The 23455-nt window shown below is 38.4% G+C and overlaps 1 protein-coding gene across 4 annotated transcripts in view; it reads right to left on the reverse strand.

Moving 5' to 3' along the window:
* Window positions 1-23455, reverse strand: part of LOC121426035 (E3 ubiquitin-protein ligase HECW2-like) — a 113557-nt gene that overhangs the window by 23331 nt on the left and 66771 nt on the right. For 3 of the 4 annotated variants that reach the window (XM_041622166.1, XM_041622165.1, XM_041622168.1), the window contains 6 exons: window positions 22994-23214; window positions 9445-9587; window positions 8194-8288; window positions 6297-7627; window positions 3379-3556; window positions 298-426 (listed from right to left, as the gene is read on the reverse strand). In XM_041622166.1, coding sequence (XP_041478100.1) covers window positions 298-426; window positions 3379-3556; window positions 6297-7627; window positions 8194-8288; window positions 9445-9587; window positions 22994-23214 — 2097 coding nt within the window. The remainder of the gene's footprint in view (window positions 1-297; window positions 427-3378; window positions 3557-6296; window positions 7628-8193; window positions 8289-9444; window positions 9588-22993; window positions 23215-23455) is intronic. The other variant, XM_041622167.1, reaches the window with a different exon arrangement.

The following is a 23455-nucleotide window of genomic DNA, read 5'->3' on the forward strand; positions in this document are numbered from 1 at the left end:
AAGAGAATATGTATCTCAATATCTTACGTAATTGCCAACTTACTGAATATTGAGGTTTATGGTCACAGCTTCTCTCTCTTAATTTGCATGGCGACAATTCCATGAATTATGCAGGTCAGACCCCCCCCCCCTCTCAATATCTAGGACCATTGTAAAATAATTTAACTCTGTTTTCTAGCTCATATAAAAGGTTGCATTGCTCTCAAATTACCATGGCTTCACTATGAATTGCAGTAGCAATAGAGAAAATGGGGGTCAGATGTAAGAATAATGTAAATGGTATATCCCTTGACTTACTGTCTGGAAGTGGATCCTCTTCCTCGGGAAGAACGTATCTCTGGTAGGTGTTTCGATGACCTGGGGTCAAGACAGGGGTCGTAGGCGAATCAGTGCTTGAACTCTCCGACGTTGTACCAGGGATAGTCACTGCAAACAAACAAAATTCAAAATCAAATTCATTCTTATGGTATTAGGATAGGTGAATCTGTGCTTGTACCAGGGATAGTAACTGTAAATAAAGATATAGGACCATATTCTGAAGTCAGGTTTAACTTTAACAGAATATGGACTAACTCTGTGCTAAATTTATAGGAAGCCAAAAATTAAAAAAATATGTTTATATTGTATATTAATTATGCTAGTTGTTTCCTTTTGCTTTCATTAAGAAAAATGCTTCAGAATTATTCCAATACAATTAAGAACAATTTGGGTGTCATATGAGCTAATAAGTTGAATGTGTACTGTAAGAGATTTGTGTCCCAATTGGTTCTCCATAGTAAAACCACAACTTTAAACTAGGATTTAATTTAAACCTGAGTTCAGAATATGGCCATAGAGGTCACACTATATCAGCAAATATATGCATTGGTAAGAAATACCCTTATTACAAGAGTCCAGGGCTTGGTAACAATCTGAAATCAATTTGAAATTGCAATGGCCAATCGAGGTCATTGTAGCATGCACTTATTGTTCAAAAGATCAATCAGGAGTCATTGTTCGTTCATATTTTCTCCCCATCATACGCCTTTTTATAAATTTTATTCCGGGACCCAGCTGCACAAAAACAACTTGCAAAATATGACAACTTTGACATCGATTGCAACTACTATGGAAAGTACATGGGGGCAAGGGTGGATTCAGCCCTGAATGTAAAAAGTACAAAGAGAATTTTAATATCATATCACCAAAGTATTATCTCTTACATACAAGAAGCCTTACATTGTCAAATACTGAAAGCGTGCTTAAAATGACAGCCAGAGAAAGCCAAACATTTCCAGGTAAAATTGGCTTTCCAGCGTAAAGGTCAACTTCCTTCTCTACCTGTTAATATACCATGGCATATGTTTTGACTACGAAACACAATGGATGATCAGGAGGTAATTAGACAATGGAGAGCCTTTGTTTACATGCCTTAATTCCCATCACGTTTGATACATTTATACACAATAAAGAACAAAAGTTCCGCAATATAGTTTCACCGGGTTTCTATGAGTATGATGAAATGGCATTGATACTATTGAATACAAAATGTTATAAATCAAAGTTGGAATACTTTTTTCTTCAAATCGAAATGGAACAATTATAAGAAAACATCAATGAGAGGGACTCTGCTATGAAATGGAAAGCAAGGACTGGAAATTATTATTAACAATTTCTCAGAATTTAAATAAAATATACCCCTGGAAGGTTTCATTTATTACATAGTGCAATGACTCTTATATAAAAGTGAATCACGTGTGATTTTTTACAGACCCCTAATAGTTTCATAAATATATTTAATCCATAAGATGTGCATTCAGCTAACATGATTTTAATGACAGATTATCATAAAAAGATAGTCAGTATTTTTTCCTTATTTTTTCTTTAAATGAGCTTATTATCACATCCCGCTGTTGTCCTAAACTGTCCGGCCAATGAATGATCCCTTCCTTTAAGATCTGAATTTGGAAAGCCTGTCCTTTCACGTCAAGCCGAGATGCTCGCCGCTTCAAGGTTATAAATCAATCTCTTGCTGCCAAAATTTCAATTAAAACGCCATAATTGGAGCTGATATAGCCTTCCCATCCCAAATCAGACACAATTTTGAGCATCTTTCCCTTGTTATTTTCCCCCTCTCTGTAATTAGGATATCCTTATTGAGATCCATAAAAGGGGGTAAACGAGCAAAACCTTCTATATCTTGTGTTTTATGAAGAAAATAGCCTCCATAGTCCTTGATGCAATTCACAATCTCCCGCTTAAAACATAATATCTAATTCCTGGAAGTCAAATTCACTGCAGTCCGTTGGGGATTGGACCATCGTGAAATGTGACAGTGAAGAGAGAAAAACATTAATTTATTTGTATTTTTCCCTGTTGAAATTGGCAAAGCCTTGATTTATGAGTGCTTTCTGATTTCTAATTAATTGGTCCATCCTGCGTTCTAGTCCATTCAATGTCTTGGATGTAACTGTAAGCGTTGAAATATGAACAAAGAACTAGTCTTCGGGAGAAAAAAATTATGGGAATGGGATAGGGTAGGCCTATTTTTATCAATTATTATCACCATGGCAATGGTGGAGTCATCATGGCCTTACATGTAAATCTTTGATAAATAACATTGAAAAAAAAATGATCCCAAAATGTAGGCTGCTTAAATTGTCTCCCTTTCTGTTTTATTAATTAATTATCATTATTTTTTTTTTTTTGGGGGGGGGGCATTGGGCTTTGTAAAGTGGTAAACAAACTCTGTTTTTTAATACATACAAATTCAAATCAAATTATAGATTTTTGGAAAAATAAAATATACATCAGGAACAATTTTACATCTCACAAGGTGGCAGCAACAACAAACCCCATACTAACAATTTACCATGCAAGTCAGCACTATGACATCTTACAAATGATAAAGTTCACATATCACTTTATATATACCACAAATTTCACATCAACAAATGTTTCTTACTACAAAAAGCAACAACAAGATAACAACACACACTGCAGACAAAAAAGGCCAGCTGCAGCAACTCATACCCCCTGCATCTTCTGTTAAGAATACTTTTAAAAATATATTCCCTTGTTCAAAAGTCAAAACATATTCCCTCATTTAAATACACAACTAATTCTTGATCTAAGACATTGTACGTCTAGAATCCACCAAGCATCTCTGTTGAAATACTTATCACACCATTTGTCTTCTGTAAGACAAACAATATATCATTTTTCCTCTTAACCACCAACAGAGCAGCAAATAACCCCCAACCTTTCTACCACAATTAACCCACAATGCTACCACTCTCCAACAGCAGAAACAAGAAACACAACGTTTACCAAAAAGGCCCCATGACATTGCCACTCGCAACAGAGCAGCAACAAGAAATACCCTACACGACCACTCACCATGCAGGCCAGCCGCTGCAGCCCTGAGTCCCTGCCGCTTCTGCCAGACAGCACTGTTCCTATGGCTCGATCTCCTTCTAGTCCTGCTACCCACTGGTGGAGCTGAGCTCTGTGTGCCCATGGGGGGAACCACATCTTCTCTACTGGTGGAAGCCGCTGGGGTCGTAGCAGCTGAACCCTGGGAATAAATGGGCGGGACGAACAGAGAACAATCATTATATGTCAATCAAATTAGAGTCCAGGGGCCTGTTTCATAAACACCACTATTGTGACTTTGCCATTATTGTTTCTTCCAAGGAAAGCTTGATTGTGATTGGCTGCTGAGCCCTGTTACCATGGTAATTGTCATAATGATTGTGATGCTATATGAAATGGGCCCCATGTATGTGTGTGTATATACCGTGCAAAAGACACTCTGAATTGATTGGGAGCCATATCAACACTTGTCCACAGGAGCCAAAATGTAATAAAACATGACTTGGAAAAAAAGATTATTCTATCTAGGTCATTATTATCATTATCATTTTTTCGGGGGGGGGGGGGGATGTGAGTCGCTTTAAAAAATGAACATCCACAGCTGGTCATATCTGCACAAATATGTATACTAACTTAATTATCTATAACTGCATTGATATGTGCTATAAAAGAACTGAATATCATAATTTTTATTAATGTGGCACAATCTATGTTCAACTACTTTAATGTACTGATCAATGTGGAAATTTATTGCAAGAGAATTTCTGTGCTCATGCAAAAGTATATGAACTATATATACTATGTCTCCACCAAACATTTAGGATTCAATCTACAAACCTGAGTAGTGTCTGCAGCTTAGTGGTTGAAATGGGAAATGTAGTACTATCATTTTTCAAAATTATACCCCCCCCCCAAAAAAAAGGTTGGATATTGAGCATAAACATGTGTTTAGTAGTTAATGTATATCTCTTGAAATCCCAGTCAAGATGTTTATAGAATATGATCCAGGGAAAACATTGTGGTTGGATTGATCTGTATCTTCATAAATAGCACTGGGTCATACGGGGTGAGCACATGGGGTCACTCACACTGTACAACAAAACACTTGCTTGGTTTGCTATTTCGATTGGTGGGGGGGTTCAGGTTCCAGCCATTTAAACTGAAAACACTTATTTCATCATTAATTGCTTGCTCAAAATATATCATTGTGTTCTATTACAAAAACTGTGCTTCACATTAAAAAAAAAAATATATATATATAAGTGATAGAATGCTGGGTTTTCTCCCATTTTGATTTTCAGTGATTCTCTGGAAGTGCACAAGCCATGTATATATGTGATGTTAATTGAAATGGCACCGAAATATGTTCCATGGGCACTGGAACTTAAAGGTTTACAATTCAATCTCAGCAGTTCAAAAGCTAACTCTCAGGAACAAATATAAAATTGTCTATGACTACATGTACAACTGAAGCTCGTTATTCATTTCCATTTCAGTGTATACAACATGCGAAAAGCAGTGACAAGTCACGCAAGTGTTTGTTCACCGATAAAGATGAGCAAACACTTTAACCTCTTTTTTTAATTTCAAACTTCCTTTAAACATTGTAATAATTTACAGTGTAAATGGACCTATATTATTTCTGGCCTGTTTAAGACAAACATCAGTGTAATATCTCAAGATATAATCTAAAAATATCCCTGGACTGTCCTGGGACGGGATCCAATTACTTTCAATAGCATTGTTTTCAGTATAAACCAGGACCATAACCATAAATATTGACAAGGGAAGTGTTCTCACTTAGCACTAAATCCATTTATTCTGTAGTATGAATGAACTTATCTTTACTGGCCTATTTAAGACAAACAACAGAGTAATAACTCAGATTTATCTTTCACTGTACTGCCCAGGAACTGGTATCCATAACTTTCAATCGCACATTGTTTTAGCCATCAGCTACAGGTAAGATCACAATGATAATTACCAGCAAGAGCAGTGTTCACGTTAGCACTAAATCCATTTATGTTGAAGTGTAAATGACCTGTTTCGTAGGTTGTTCAAGACAAACAACAGAGTAATAACTCAAGATTTATCTAAAAATATCACACTGCCCTGGGAGAAGTTTCTGATAACTTTCAATTACACATTGTTCTTACCAGAATAAGAAATACACAAGGATGACTCGCAATTTGGCCCTCATGACAACCAAGTGCCCATCAAATTTGCGAAATGGAATGCTTTGGGGCGACTATCTTTTCACCACCTTCACCAAATTTGATAAAATATTTTTCTTGAAATATTATAGCAGTTGACATTGACAGACAAACAAATATCTCAACAAGTTCTTGTAGATACAGGTACAAATGCCTTTCAAAAATGGTGAAGAATCGCTTTTAAAACCAAATGTGAACAGCCTTGATGGGCAGGACAGGTGAATAACTAGTTGGGATTCTACCATTAAAGCCAAACTGGCCTGGAGTTCTGTAAACATTGCCTATTTAAAGCTTTAGCAGTACCTGCTAATTCCAGATTTGCTTACTGTACTAGGCAGGCAATAAGCAGAAATGAAAATGTCTATACTACTGAATTTTTTCATGGCTCAATAGTAGGGTCAATTCAACCTGAATTTATCAATATGACAGAACCATATTGCATGTACATGTACCTACCAACATGTAACTATTTCTTTGGCTTGAAATTAACATTGTTTTAAGTTGGAAGTTGGTTCCATTTCTTCTTCACATTTCTGAAGTATTCCTTTCTCTCTCTGAATTGATCAAATTGAAGTCTTAATTGATTTTCTACCTCATATAACTGATTATTTTAGGCAGAGTGGTTGTGAACGAATAATTTACAGAACACTGTCAGTGGTAAAAATATGAGACAATGTTATCAGATTGCATTATCTTGAAAGTTGGAGTGATGAAAAGAAAGGAACCTACCTCTGGCGAGCTCTTGTTGGCCTCTCCATTCACGCTTGATGCCTGTCCTTCTGTGGAAACGGGTCCATTGCTTATGGCTTGTATTTCCTCCCTTGAGGACTCTCCGTTTACACTACCAGCTACAGTTGCTGGAACTTCGCTCTCACTGGCTACTTGAGATAAGCTGTTGTTATTGTTCCTAGTATGTGAGATAGCAGCACCATCAGTAGAATCTACCACGCTTGGTTCCTTCGGCGTAATGCTTGGACCGCTACCTGACCCTGCATCAGGTTCCGCTGTCGCAGAGTCTGCAGAAGTCCTCTCGACTGCCATACCATTGGCTTTAATGGCTGAACTTGAGAAAGGTGTACTCGGTGAGGCAACATTGCTTTGTGAGGATCCTGTTTCAGAGTTTTGTTCACTTTGGTGAGGTGAGGATTCAGAGTTCGATAGGGATGACCTGCTCCGTAACCGTCGGACCTCCTCGTCGATCTGCTGCTTCAGCAGAATATCGCTCAAGGCACGATGTCTACCTTCAGGCGAACGTGACAAACTGTTTGGTAACGAAGAGCGTGGACTAAGAGAAGGGTGAGATCTAACTGATTCACTATCATCCGTTGATCTCCTGCGCGAGACTGTTATAGGCGCACTGATCGAGTGACTGGAAGCTGCCTCCAATGGACTTGCAGGAACATCTGCACTCTCCTCAGGAGGCGTTATATTGATATCTACACTTTCCCTAATCTCTTCCTGATTTTCTTCAGGTGAAGTTCTTTGATCAATTTCCGGACTTGCCAAACTGACCAGTGGTCTTGTCGTTGGGGAAGGAGTCACTTGCGTACCGATACTAGACACTAAAGCCGGTGCATTCTGTACACCAGGTATATTAATCGTCAATGGCCGGTGTATACTCTCACCATTGGTGCCACTTGTGGTAACTGTTGTTGATGGTTCCCTTGTAGGGCTGTCTCCTGCACCATGAAGAGAGTACAGACAGGAGATGCTCTCAACTTGATCCAGCGACCGCTCTGACATGTCCTGCGTGGCCCGTGACCACTGCTCATTCGAAATAGGTGCTGTGATGCTGGTGTCCGTGGGTGTCGGTGGTTCTATGGGTGGTACATGAATGGCTTTTGGTTCCCTCTGGTGGTTCACAGCATGCGCCGGTGCTGATGACGACCTTGCGACCGAATTGTGCGCATTTTCCAACTCCTCAGAGATGATGGAATGTCGTGGTGATGATTCAACAGAAGCATCGCCTGATACGCTGAGAGAAACTGGGAATGATGCTGACCGGGTCATGTCGATAAACTCTGGGGGACCTCCCATGTGGCCATTGGGAATAGAGTCATCTAGCGGGCGTAATATGATAACAGTAAAAGTAAACAGTAAAAGCCATGTTAAAAATCAGAATAGAATAATATACCTATACGTATTATTTGTCTTGTAATCCATGTACTGACCTGCCATTTGTTTGGAATGGAAACGATGGACCTGTCTCTTTATGCATATATAGTATATCATTGTCTTGAACTTGAATAAAGTCATGATGAAACAACTTGCCTACTAACAATATTTATTATCAGAAAGAAAAGAACTATACTGTCACCCACATATAACACTATAACCAATACATTCAAGTTGAAAGCATGCAGATAATGAAAATAAGAAAAGGTAACTGATTGGAATACAGACATCTGCTTCACAAAACTTGTTTATAACTGGTTAGTGAAATCAAGCAAACCTTTATATATTTCATAACTTCTTCCTTTACGTCAGATTTTAATGTTTATCTATTAATTCAAGGCTGTAAAAATGGGTCTTTCCAAAAAGACCACTTTCCTCAAGCAGAGGGGGTTGAGCTTGTAAGATTTTCTCTAGTCTCGCAACCAAGGATGAGGAGAAGTAATGTCCTTACCTGGGACTTCCTCCATATTCACTGTGAAGGTAAGGTAACCACTGACGTGGTCCGACGGATGCCTCTTATTCAGGCTGTACGTCACTGTGTGCTCCCTGTAGAAGAAAACCACAAAATGAAACATGTTTTCTATGCACTTATTTTGTTATCACAATCATAGGAGGTGGACACTTATTACCAGGAGCCTAAAAACGGATTCGAAAGTGGGGGGATGGCCATTTTCACGTTTTTTTGCCCGGTTTTGGACACATCACACATAATTCCCTAACTTGCCTATGCCATAAACCCTTCTATAATGCAACTATTGTCATCATGACTCATTCAACCTAAGCCAGTTTCCTAGAAAAATGTATCTGGACAAATCCTGCAGTTTGATAGATCTTTCCTTCCGATTTCTATGATTATGACCAGCATCCATCCTTCGAGATACAGAAAAACATCACTTATAATTTGCTCATTCCACTAAGTTCACTGCACTGTTTAAATTATTGATATTGTACATGTAAATTATATGCAGGAAAGAGAATTTAATCTGTGTTGCGAATCATTTATCATTTTCTGACTCTTGGCTCCCTAATTGCCAAAACAAATTTATAAGCCAAATCTTGATTCCTGCGCATAATTTGAATTTCCAAGTGAAAAATCATACTACTGAACCACTAATTTAATTCTCATATAATTCATTATTTATGTTATGCCTATAAGTTTTATTCCATTTCTATCCATCTATATTTCTATCAATAAAATAAATTGGTATTCCACTGATACATATCTATTCATCCATTTTCTATGTGCTAGCAAGCACCTAACAATATTTGTGAATTTTGTTGATTGTTTATCTACCCTTATCCACAAGTCAAGAAAACTTGTCTGAGAATCAGGTTATAATTTATAAATGGCAGTTTGTTACAATATTATTAGAAGCACTCTTTTGCCTAAAGTATACAGATAACTAAAGGAATCATTTCTGAATATTTGCTTTAAGCAAGATTTAAATAGCATTTAGTACAAGTGTTTCTAAGCAATGAAGACCATTGACCTGGCTTTAGCATGGCTACCGTGATCGGGTGCTCTTGCATTCAAGGAATTCCTTCCTACCAGGACCCATTAACCTGGGTGGAGAGTGGCAAATTCAGATAGAGTCCTTGCCAATGGACTAGTGTGCTGAAGCTGGATTTGAATCCCGGACCATTCCAGAGACTTGTGCACTGATCCACAACACCAAATAATTGTCGTTTTAGGTGTACCTACCCTAGCGCCACCTTTTCGATGAGTCGTTGAACCGGGATAGAAAGCTTGCCCAGGAATCGGCTTATGACCGGATGGCTCCGGTTGAACTTGTCTTTGACTTCGATCTCCAGCACATCTACGCGGGTCACATTGAAGGTGAACTCCTGAAGGTCAAATATCAAAGAGAGAGAGAGAGAAAGAGAGAAAGAACATATCATTAAAACATGAAATCATCTATTTGATAAGTGAAATGATATAAATGTTGGTACAAGTTTCATTAATATGAATAAATAATTTTTAAAATGGTACACCAATGCAAGCTAGAGAACAGAAATACAAAGAGAGGAAGGTAAAAGAGAGGGACAGAGGGGGAAGAGAATATATAGATGGATAAAGAAAACACTAAGAAAAGATAAACAAAAGACTGAACAGATGATTTCAATTGTCTGCTGCTAGTTTAAACAGGGACAAAGAAAGATGCAGTGTAGGCCGACTGCTGAATCATGGTTTATTATAAATTCCACCCTTTCTCAGCTTAGAAACCTGAAATCAATTGATTCGGAAAATGTGGGGCCCATCGAAGGCAAATTAGCAATCGGGACGAGATACAGATAATTTCATCAGATAATGAAACATGACGATTCTGTCTCTTCCATCTGTGGAACTACGTGGGGAGCACAAGCATGATATGTAAAATATAAATGTCTGCTGCTTTCAAGGGGAAGTCCATCCTGACAAAACGTTTAATGGAAAAATAGGAGAAAAAATGATAAAAAATATTTATGAACGTGTGAGGAAAATCCATCAAAGATAAATAAAATTCCTACTTTTTTATTAGTGATGTCATATGCGATTAGCTTCCCCATACATATTGTTTAATTGAAAATCGATGAAATGTCATTTTCTCCAAACTATCTTTAAAAAAAAATATTTGCACCTTCAGCACATCAACAGACAAATTATTTCACACTCGCTCCTGAAAGAAAGAGCTATTTTAGTCAACATGAAACATTTGAAAATAGACAATCATACATTTTATATTTCTCATATGGGGCACCTGATCGTACATGGTGTCACAAATCAAAAGTTCTAAATTCTAATGACTTTCTTGATCTCTGATAGATTTCCCATGTAACCTTCACCAACATTTCACAATTTTTTTGCTGATATTTTGTACAACAAACTTCTCATCAGGGTGAATTTCCCCTTTAAAAGTCACAGATGACATACATAGAAGAATGAGAAGACTTGAGGCACCGCAGACACCCTTTCAAGACAATTCAACATGTTTGATCAACTGATGTGCCGTGCTTTAGGTTGGAGGAGAATCCTTCCCTGTTTCCTTTAGTATCTATAATTTAGTTTAAACCAACTTTGAAATGATTTGTAAAGAAACATGTGTTAAGTATGCACCACCGCATTTTCCTTTGTAAGTCAGCATTGCATCGTGGTTGAATAATAATTACATCACGCTGCATTCAGAATGTATAATCTTTACAAAAGACGGTTTCATGAATATTCATCGGGTGGTTGCGGTTTAATTTTCCCTCAGATTTATCACCCATGTTAATATCTGTATCTTCACTGGTGCCTACAAACATTATAACAATTCAAAAGTAGGACTATATATGTGCATGTTGTTAATGCACTTTCTTGTTCATGTTTCAAATCATTAAATTTCTCCTGTCAGTTTGCAATAAGCCCTTGTGGCCAAGTTCACCAAGAAGTCTAGCTCAGCAACAAGATATAAACGTGAAAGACTGAAAAGGCATAATCCTGTAAACATTTGACGTAAAATAAGAAGCTATCACATTCTAAATCGAAGCTTGGTCTTACAAATATCAAAATACTATTTTCCTTTCCTTTGTAGAAAGCTGAAATATGTGTTTCAATTCTCGTGGATGTTGTATAAGTTGGAGCAGAAAGCATGTGGGGTAGAGTACTTTGTTTTACTTTCTCTTTTCCCAGGTAACGTGGACTTATACTGTAAAAATCATCTATTCATCATCTCCTTGAATATTCTTTTGAAAATTGCCTAGACCTACATACAAAAGCTGAATAATTTGATAATAAGAAAGGGTATAGATAATAATAGGTAGTTAGCAAAGAAGGAACCATTGATATCACACACCACTCACTACTTATTTTTTATACCATTTTCAAGGTGAGATTTAAAATAATTGCTCCAATACTGCACATGTACGACCAGTTTTATACACCTGATGATAGCGACAAACTGAAATCTTGTTTTAATAATCACAAGGATGTAATTCTTGGGCGATGATAATACCCTAAAGAAGACTTCCTCTCAACTCTACTTGTCGTTGCGCCACGAAAGAAACACCGGGAGAGGAAAAGCTGTGTTTTCTTATCGGAAGTTCGAATTAGCCCTCTGCCATCAAGCATTGGCAAGTTGTTGCTCTCCCGTTATTAAAACACGGTCAGAAGATATGGAGATAAATAGCAAGGGGGCTTTGCTTCATGCCAAGTTTTTGGCGTGACTAAGTTGAAGTACTTTGCCTGAGAAATGTTGCAGAATATGGCTATTTTTAGGAGACTTCAGATGGACTAGAGCAATACATGTCATTCCTAATGATGTCGACTTGATTTCTTTTCTTTCCTCTTCGTGAGAATGTGAGAAATTTGGAGTCGAAGACTAATATGATTAATGAAAAACAGAACTTGATAAATTGAAGCTCATGGATCATCACTATGTCTCGTTTTGAGACAACTTTGAGAAGATCAACTAAATATGCTAATCAGGAAAAAGAGGTTTATCCCAACAGTTGATAAATGAATACCACAAAGAACATAATTACATCAAGCAGTCTGAAATGATAACTCTTGAAACTTTACAAATGATATAAGAAAGGCGGTCAGACACCCATTACTAGATAGCACTCTGAAAACTTGTTATCTATCTTTAATCATAAGACACATCATTTGGAATTAATATTTAGAGAGAAAAGGAAGATGTATACTTTCTGATGTTAAACCTTACTATTATGGTGTCACGTGGTAGCCATTAGTTCAGGCACAACATTTTTGTAAATCAGAGACATGAAAATGCTTCCGAAGATTTTGAGATGTAGCATCCCCAAAACTGACCCATGTTTGATCAATTATTATCCACAAGTTGCATCAATACACAAAGAGAGAATACTTTCAAGGATTATACATATTGTCAGTGATTTTACGAACCAGCTCAAACCTCGGCTGGTCTCCAAAACATGATTTCGAGAAAATCGCTTCAAAGTTTGGTTTTTAGACGATAATATCTTTGAAAGAAACCAGATAAAATATTCATACCAATTTAAAGCATACATTCTATTCTTTAATATTGTTTAAAAAATTGTGCTGCAATTCGCATGCATTTCAGAAGCTGCTAATTTTACCCAAAACAGGGGGATTGAGCCAGTTCTCAAAAATCATACGCACCATGTGCACTATTTTTTAGCGGCACAAACCACAGTTTGAGCCAGTTCATAAAATCATTTTTGCCATGCGCATGTTTTTAGAGGCACAAGCCACATACGTGCAGCATCTACAGAAGGGGGTTGAGCCGGCTCGTAAAAAATGTAAATATGCTATTATCCTTTCAATGGTAAAAATTTTAATCTGAAATATGGCAAATCAATAGAGTGAATCACAGGTTTTCAGAATATGCAAAAAAAATATAAATTTCGAAAATAAGGTTTGAGCGGGTTCGTAATCACTGACGATATATGATCGATTAAAAAATATAAAACTCAATTAAGAAAATAAACAACTTACATAAGAGATGTACAAATGCAAGAATGAGCACAATAGATTTTTAGCTTAAACACAACTATTGAAACACACTAGAACTCTTTATTTTAAACCATAATAACCGATCATTCCTGGGGAAGCAATAAAAAAGTACAGAGGGAACGACAGAAGACACTTCATCATCTAAAAGTCAATCATGACAGGTCGTCATCATCTACAAGTCAATCATGACAGATCGTCTCTATACAAAAGATGTCCATCAACAAGAGCTGCAATCCTGAGGGTTTTTCGCTGAAAACAGCCTAATAATTGAGGAATGCCTGACAGAAACCTGTCATCGTTGCTCTTCCTCTCCCTGAATGGGGATGTCATAGTCCCACTCATTCAAAGTCATCAATTTGCGTCCTGAGCCATTTTCCGGCATGGATGGGACTGAGGGAGGATATCCACAGGCCCCCGAAGGACAGTATCACATCAAGGAGGAAATCGAAAACATCCACTAGCACCTGCAGGTCGTTAGAGTGCATTAGGAGAGGGCAGTGCGTGGTGTTGCCTTAACACCAAGAGATATTGAAGTCGGAACAGGGAAGATCGTACACTGGCTGGTGTTAGCGACGGATTTTGAAACTGTGATAAATGTAGTAACCGCTACGATGCCAGCACTTGTGTAAAATGGTTCTCATCTATAGATAGAGTGTCAGATTTCCAACACCAAACAATATCAAATTCTGCAATTTTATTTAGTTTGGCAATTAGGTGTTTGGTGTAATGGTAACACAATATGGTTTTCAGTTGTTGTATCTGAAATCCCTCAAGCAAATTTTCAGTATGTTTAAAAAAGCTGTTATTTCAAAAGCATGCAAACTCTTACAACATTTCTAATGACTAAAAATAACAACCTATTATGATCCTGGGGAGGTTTCACGAAAGGACTTGTCGGACGTTTTATCCGACAAGTCCCATTTTATCCGACAGTTACTATAGTAACAGTGCCTCTCAGCCAATCAGAATCAAGAAAAGATGTCAGATCTGACGACTTGTCAGACAAAAATGTTGATGAAACGTTCCCCTGGTTTCAGAAGGGCATATATATATCTAAGGTAGATATAGACTCATTATTGACATGTGTTAAAGCATTCCCGCTGAGAAAACAAATGAGGGTTCTTAATTTTCACATTCTGAGAAAAAATACTTTCTGCAAGTTTTAAGTTATTACTGGATATATGATCATATAGAAAAATAACCCCTCTAATTTTCTCTATGCGGTTTGATACTATTTACCCTCACATTTTTTAATGCAATATTAAGCCTATCTCCAATTATTCAAATTTCCAGCTATTTTTGTTACAATAAATTGAATCTCAATATCAATCCATTTGCCCTGTATTTTGAACTCCAAATTAAACTTAAACCAACTCTTTAAATGTTTGTTAGCTCTCCATGACTAGATGATCAATTTGCCATTACATTAGGTACTCAAACCAGCACAAACCTTGACACGAATAATTTTCTTCATATTGACCACCTCCTCTGTTGACCAGTTCAAGAAAGCCATTATATTCATCTATTTTGCTGAGAGGACAAAGGATAGCATGGACTAAGCTGACCATTCTGAGGTGTTTAATTATTGTTTTAGTGGCCCAAACATGGAGTAGTGTGTGCATGGTGCTTTGTAACCAAAAGGAAAAGGCGCTATATCAAATGTCTATTGGATTAGATTGGAATATCCCAGTTAATTCACAAAAAGGACAAAGTACAAATAACTGTTTGACACTGGTAGCTTCCTATAATGTTAGATCAGACTAAGCCAATGGTTTGACTTAAACTCGAGTTGAGAATGCAGGCCTACATGTATGTGGGCTGATCAACTGGAATCTCAAGATTTTAGTCAGGCTGATGGAGGCCAATCTAAAGATGATTAAGTGCAGACAAACTCAAGGTATAGCCACCTTCATAAAAATAACAAGATGACACAATCAAAATGGCCTTGAGACAAAGTTATGATAGAAGAATGAGATATGCAAGAGATAGAGAGAGATAGGGGGACAAATAAGAGAGAGAGAAAGAGACAAGAAGACAGACATAGACCCCTGTTACATCTGAGAGTTTCCCTACCTCGGGCTGGCCCGGGGCTTACCTCGGGTCGGAAAGAAATCAGATGTAAACATCCCAAACCTACCTCGGGCCACCTTTTAGCGAACCTACCCGAGACCACATCCAGAGGTAGTCTCGGGTAGGTATCGGGCCGGCCCCGGTCCACCGATTCGTAGATGTAAACGCACACAAGCTTTCGAACCTATCTCGGTCCATTCGCCAGCTGTCAAATTACGTCATAGCGCGCGCTATCCCCTCCCCAGCCCCGTCGTTCTTCGAATGTTTTTGCGGCATGCGACATGTGAATTGTGATTGATAAAGTCTTTGATTTGAGTGAAAAGAAGCATTTTAACCGTATCCTTTTCAAGTCGATCATATCTTCAACGACTGCTGGGATCATCAGCATTCTTTCAGAATCTCGGGTAACTTCAATTAGCACGCGCGAATTATTCGGAGCCTAGATCGAGAGCGCCTTTTAAAGGTGTCAGCAATCGGATGCCGCTCGAAACAGTACAGATAGGGCGATAGGGGAGGGAATGAACACTGTGATGTAAACAGACCACATTTCGGACTCGGTCCGTTCGCGAAGCTAATCCATCAATAATCCAGTCAAGGTTGCAAGTGGACTCGGTCGGGTCTCGGGTAGGAAACTTTCAGATGTAACAGGGGTCATACAGTCAGTAACAGCCAGATAGAGAGAGAGAGAGAGAGGAGGGGGGGAGCAAGCACAACTTTACCAAAGTGAAACGTAGGTACTACAACACTCAATCACCTGTTTAATTACCGAACTGTATGAGCTGATAATTTAGCAAATACTGTTTTGAACAATGTCTGACATATCAGCATTTCTAATTGTTGAATTATCTACCTTTATTAATTGTGCAATGGACATAATAGCAGGAGTGAATATATGAGCATTGCTGGACTCCTGAAGTTTTCAATATATGCAGAGATGGGGGTGTACAAGTAAGGTGGGCAATTACTTGAAAATGAACAAGCGCTCGATGCGGGGGATATTGGAATTCATTATTGGGTATCAGACAATTGTTTTAAAAATAAATGACTATTCCTACTATCATTTTTGTAACGCAGATCTATTTATCTTAAAATAATATAAGGGAGACAGGGATCAGGAGAAGGATAATTAGGAAAGTCTAAATTTGGGAACAATTGAAAGACGACTTTCCAGGCAAGATGATGTAATGTTGTTGACAGAGCGTTGATCAATTGGGGGGTAATGTTATTGTGATGAGGGGCGCAGATAGGGGGCACAGAGGAAGGAAAGGTGGGAGAATGGGGGATTAATTGAAGTTGCAGGGGGAGTCTGGATGCGCTGTTGAAAAAGAAGACAGGAAGAATCGGAACAAAGACCCCTAGCTAGGAGACGAGTGATGTATTAGTCAAACGGTGTATTTATACTTAAAGACAAGGTCCGTTTATGATAGTGAAAATGGAAATTTGGCATGAAAATGGTTAGAAATAAATTGATGTGGTCCAAGTTCCATGAAAAAAAAATTAATTTGACAATTTATCTAATAATCCACTCTTGTTTTCCGATGAATTTTCAGGAACAAATAATCAAAACAACCACATATTAACTGGAGCGTTGTGGCCCAGTGGATTAGTCTTCGGACTTTGAAACAGAGGGTCGTGGGTTCGAATCCCAGCCATGGCGTAATTTCCTTCAGCAAGAAATTCGTCCACCTTGTGCTGCACTCGACCCAGGTGAGGTAAATGGGTACCTGGCAGGAATATATTCCTTGAAATGCCACCGCGCTGTAAAAAGGCTGCGGGGCTAAAGCCAGGGTAATAGTATCCAATGAAGCGCATACGGACGCATTTGGCAGTGATATGCGCTATATAAGCATGTTGGTATTATTATTATTAACTGTTACTTGTGTATATATGCAATCTACAGGCCTTCACACCCACAGCTCCCTGTATAGATGTACTCAGGGAACCCTGATACTCCCCATTAAGAGGGTCTTTTTTAAAATTAAGGGTCACTACACAAGACTCTTCTCAAAGGAATTCATTTATCGGGATACTGGATACTGGCGCAACACCAGCGGATTCCGGAACAAAAAAAATTCCGACATGTCTCTGGCCAAAATGCAAATCTTCTTTGATGTACGAGTTCTCTGTCTATCTAGGGATGCAATTATGCTCATTTTATGGGAATCACAAGCGATTCCACGCACACTACACATTGACATTATGTAGATTTCAAAAGCCGACAACGTTGAAGGGAAGGAGTTGAGTGATTGCACTTTGAAGTCCACAGGAGTACTGAAATAATGATAAAATATAAAATCAAACATTTTATCTTATTCAACATTCTTCTACACATAAGGTTTTAATTAAAAACATATTGAAAACCACCATCATGGATGGGAACAGACATGAGCCTTCCCACAACTTCATCAATATTCTGCGGCTTTTCCTTGCATTCTAAGTAGTCATATTTTCACAGCAAGTCCCTTTCTTATTGTCTCTGATTGCCACTAAGTGATTCCTTAAGACTGCAGAGTTAATCCTACTAACTAGCGCAATAATTGCGTCTCGAGATTATTCAGATCGGGATAATTTGCCGGATCAGAAATAGAGCGCTAATTTGAAAACTCGGGATGGTGCAGATGGCCCTTAGGGGTGGTGTTTGATTGTATTCATATAGAATGGGGATAAAATGTGATGGTGGTATTAAAAACAAAATGCATTGGAGTTGAAGCAGGAACGAGCTGTCATTCTGAGGAATTGATTCGTTCTATTTGAGGGTAAAGCGTTGGCATGACATACAGAGCAGGACACAGGGAAATGAGCAATCATACGCAAACAAGATTAAACACCGATTATCGGCAGCTATGCCAAGGGAACGTTCTACACAATTAGGAAACCGGTATGTATCCCCCCCTGAAAGAAATGCAATCCTAATTCAATCTGCATCTATGATGGAATTTTCATGAAAAATCTGTTTGTGTCTAGAGTAAATACATTTCAATCGTAAAATACTTTTACAATCTGTTGAAATTAGCAAGTGCAAACCTGACTGAAATGTGTATAATACCGACTTCTGTACGTTTCTCTTGCATGAGAAGTCAATCTAGATCATATCTAATTTGATCTTCCCTGTTTTTATCAAGGTTTTATATGTTAATATTTCAACAATGGAGTACAAAGTGATATCAACAACATTATCTATATTTTAACATAAATCTATGTTTGTGCATGATCACAAACAAACAATAGGGAAATTTCTTATAATTTTAACAATTAAAAATCCCCAAACTTCACCAATGCGGATAATTTCCATGGTGCAGTCACAAGGTCACCCTTTTCCAACGCAACCCCATCGGAGGGGGCGTGTGCAGTTGCCATGACAATCATCAGCCTTTTTCAGTTCAGGCGCTCGTAAGTGCGGATTATTTTCGGAGTTTGTGAACGCAATTTTCATTGAATTATCCGCATTAACTCTTAGGCGGATAACTGGAGGATGGGTTTATGAAAGGGGTATTTGTTATGTACACTGACCTGGTAGTTCATGAAAGGCTATCCAGAATCAAGCTACCAACTTACACAAATGAAAAAAACATTCTTGATAAACTGAGCTAAAACAGAGCGCGTACATGTAGTTTAATACATGAAACACACAAGTTTGTGACACACAGTCTGCAAGCAGACACCACGGTTTTTTTTCCGACCTATCGCCCTATGAAACGGATCTTTCTTCGCTTTCTCACCGATAAGAATCATAATGAAATGAAGGTGGGAGATGGGGTAAATTAATTTCCTCAGTTCGTTAAGAAGGTGGAAGTGAAGGTGTTAGCAGTTTTAAGAGTCTCGGTGTATATCACTCACTTCAACTTTGGACAGCTATATGCTTTTCACACTGCACATATCTTCCTTTAACCCAGGGTTAAGCTTAGCCCCCTTTGGGTTCACACTATGTTTTTAGCAAAGTGGGCTAGAACGGTAAATAGTATGGTACTAAATGTATCTGGCCCTGCAAAAAAGCAGAGTTAGCCGGCTTATTGCGATGCTAGCATCACGATTGGGGTGCTAAGAGAACGGAACCAGGCTAAGGAAAAGAGGGGCTAAGCATTAGCCAATCACAGAAGTCAAAATTGCGCGTTAATCACGCTCTGTGTGGCAAAATCATCAATATTCATGAGCTGTGTGATAGTCCCGAGGTTCAGGCATTAACCCTGGCTAAGAAAATAGTATGGGTTAAGAAAGGCAGTGTGAAACAAAAAAGGATAGTATGGGGTTAAAGATACAACGTTAAGGATTAGGTGCCTAATAATAAACCCCGATAACAAAATAAAATTTCACCCTTCTCTCTATGAAATATGAAAAATAACCCAAATTGTTGGAAAGTGAAAAATCAGATTCTTTCAAATAAGCATTCTTTCATACAAGGAATAACTACTCCCAAACAAAAGATCTCTAACACTGGTCTTAGGGAAAATTGACAAAATTCAATTTGCTCTTCCTTTTCAAAAACTCTGAAGAAACTCATTTCAAATCTCAAGGAAGTGAAAAAATGGATTAAAGCTCACTCGATATTTTAACCATCCTTCCATAAAGCAAATGATGTAACGGCAAGATTAACAACACGTTAATGCCTTCAATGATGATACTCCTTCCCTCATCAAATGGTTTTGTAATTGGCCTGATAGCCAATTAATCTAATGATGAGTGATCAACATACAAGACAGATAGCCTTTGGCAGAAATAACCAGACATCAACTATCGATAGTCTGCAATTCATGCTGGGTGACTATTAATGTGCTGTATTCTTTCTCTCAAAAAAAATTATCTCAGATGTCTGTGTTAATTTAAGAGAATGAAATTTGAAAATGAACAATTTCAACGAGAGCATCAGATACTCACAAGTACATCCTGCAGCATGAAATCTTCCTACATGTATTGACGATGATCACACCAATTACAGTAGACAAAAGCTGTGTTTAATATTTCATCTAGTATAGATTGATCCAATAATGATACTAGCATCCATAGAGAAAATATGGTAACAGCAGAGAGACTCTCCTTTGAAGGTGAATCGAGGTTTGCTGATGACATTGTTGTTCCAGAATATCAATGACCCAAGTGAGACATCTCACTATTAACGTCTATGTATTTGAGTAGGTGGGAAGCCTTACAAAGTGTTTGGCGAATCCAAGTCCATTTGCTTGAATGGACCATTCAAGACAAGTCTTGGCAAAAAAAGACGGGGAAACCAGGGGAGGAAGAACGGTTAAATGGATATCTGACACACCGTACCATGACACAATTTGCTCTACACGGTTTGTCATTTCCTTAATCGGACTTCCTCCCTCTCTCCCCCTCTCCCCAAAATGGTGCCAAATCGAGAAAAATCGAGAAATGGGTTTGTGATAGAAGGGAACGATTCAAGGATAGCGAACGTCCATGTCCGCAGGAACCAGATACTTCCCTGTTGAGGAATCACTTCCACTTAGTCCCACATGATTTCTTTTGTGTGAGCAACACCCCGCTTCTCACCAAGGTCATAATCAACCTGATCAAATTGTTTTCTCTAATCTACGATGACATCTTGATGCTTGATTATATCATCATGTCCTTTTATTGTCACATGAGTAGTAGAAGAGAAGAGGGAATCAGGAGGGGGGGGGGCTCATCAAAACCTGGGATATACTGCACAAATTAGTCAGCAAGGTATGGTAGTATAACCCATTTAGGATAACATGATCACACTTTGCAGTTTTCATTTAATAGCTTTTTAGCGAGGGCTCTAAAAAATCTCAAGTACAAGAATAACTCAGAATGCAAGGGAGAAAGAAGGAGCCATGAATATAGAAAGGGATATGAGGGGAGAGATCTAAATCATACAAGATGTAACACGAACATTAAATCTTCTCATTAAGGCCTCATTATCCTACTATGGATTGACTGTTGTCTGGGCGACGGATCACTTGCATCGTCACGCTGCCATGAGGAAAAGCAGGTCGGAACCAAGCGAGGGCAGCATAGCGAAACATACATCCACCCTGATGCATTTCATGAATTTGTAAATCGCGTTCACGCAGGGGACAACTCGTGGATGGAAAAGCGCCCCGGAGGTACGTTGACGGGAGCAATGAAATTGGATTTTGGACGGTGGGAGTTACACAATGGTTTGGAAATGATAGCCGGGCCCTGTACTTGACGGCTCGATAAGTAGCAATATACACTTGAGCAATGGTTTTGATATCAGAATCTATCCATTTTCTAATGATACTTAAGATGTCGCACGTTGTCAGCCGATGCATTCGTAAGTGCTTGAAATCTTGTCGAGGCGATTTTTCCAGAAAACGTTGCGTAATATGTCGGATGTGACCAGAGATCACTCAGTTGTCATGGTTACCTTCTTTCACCTGACCATTTATAATAGTGGCAAAGCCTACTAACAGAATACGAGGATGCCAAATATAGTTTGACTTGATGTTATATTGTGCATCCTAAAGAACAACATTTTCTTCCGGTGCCCAGTCACATCAAACCCCTTACTAGAGCCTCTTACTAGGTTGGCAAAAAATTATGGGCAAGACCAATAGGAGGTTTAAAGCCAAACGAAAGTAGTTGCAGTAAAACACTGATTTCGTGGAAAGTCTGTAAAACCAAGGTTAAGTAATACTATATCATTGTGAATCTAGATCTGGTACAGTTACATAAACTGAACTTTGTGAAATCATAAAATCTAAGCTGAAAAACAATCACACCGAAGATCGCCAACACAGATAGGCACACGTGGGACAGTGTATTTTTATTGCTGTAATAAAGACCCAACGGAAGTGACCGAATCCGCACGTATTTTGCTTATTTCTCAGCAATTACCCAATTTCTTCCAGAATCCTTTGGCACATATTTTTTTATTCATACAAACAGACACTTGGGTGGTCATTATATCAGATTCTATAAAAAGTCATTTTAAGATCGTTACCACAACTGGCATTTTTCTTTAAGTCTGACCACGGTCAACTAACTCTGATGGAAAAGGTACAATGCTGTTGGCTAAGCAAAATCTTAAGCTATTTGTAGATGGGAAAGTGGTATACAAGCTCAAAATATTGTCAGGATTCCTTAGAAGGGCATGGATGTACAGCTAGGAATTCCCTGGTTGGGGTAAGAAGATGAAGAGGAAGGAGAGAGAGGAGGCAAAGACTGGATCCTCTAAAAGTCAAGAGACCCTCCACTGCAGGGATCTCATGTGACCTTATCAACAACTCATAGCGGCACTGGTGAAAGTCACCAAACCAATGTGCATGTAAGTATAGAGCGAGAGACAAACAGAGACAGACATGTATACGGCAATACTAGGAGAGAGAAACAGACACTTGCAGAGAAACGAAGAGAGAAAATGCAAAACAAACAGAAAGATAGAGAGGAAATGGTAGAAAAAGAAAAGAGAGAGGTAGACACACAGAGATATATAGGTACATGTAGATAAATCGAGTGAAGAAAGGTAGATTGATTAGGAGAGAGGTAATGAGAGGGGAAAATAGAGAGAGGGAGATAGCAAGAAAAGAGAGAGAGAAAGACAAGCAAGATACTACAGGGTAATATTTCAAGACAAACAAATGCAGAATTTCCATCACAAGTTTACTATCAACAAATCAAATTGAATGATATCAGTAGCTTTAAACTTATATTTCAAATTTGTTATTCTCGCCAGTTTTATGAAACAGGACCATTGTTTTTTACTTACCTGGCCCTGCCAGGCCGGCATGACGGTATTCTCTGCTATTGTTGTGCGTTGCTGCTGGTGTTGTTGGGTGCTGCTGTGGTGGCTGTTGTTGTGGTGGTGGTGGTTGTTGGTACGTTGCTGTTGTTGCTGGTCTTTGGCCGGTCTTCTGGTCTGGATGCTGAATTTGATGTAAGGATGGGGGTTGAAGATGATGCCCTTCTTCAAGCCTTCTGCTTTCACTCCTGTGGAGAGCATAAAGAAAGAACAAAAAAGAGAATCAAAGTGAGAGACAGAGACACACAGGTTTGCACAAGGATTTGCGTAAAGGGTTTAAAAGCTATGATGGGTTTGAATGAGTAAACCCTCTTTTCCTGAAACATGCTAAAATGGTCTGAATTAATAGAATATGAAGGCTGAATGGGTATTGTATGTTTCAGCTTCTCTAAAGGCTTGGTCCAACTGCACTTACAGATGCAGAGAGGA

Source organism: Lytechinus variegatus, chromosome 13 (genome assembly GCF_018143015.1).
Source record: "Lytechinus variegatus isolate NC3 chromosome 13, Lvar_3.0, whole genome shotgun sequence".
NCBI classification, from domain to species: Eukaryota; Metazoa; Echinodermata; class Echinoidea; order Temnopleuroida; family Toxopneustidae; genus Lytechinus; species Lytechinus variegatus.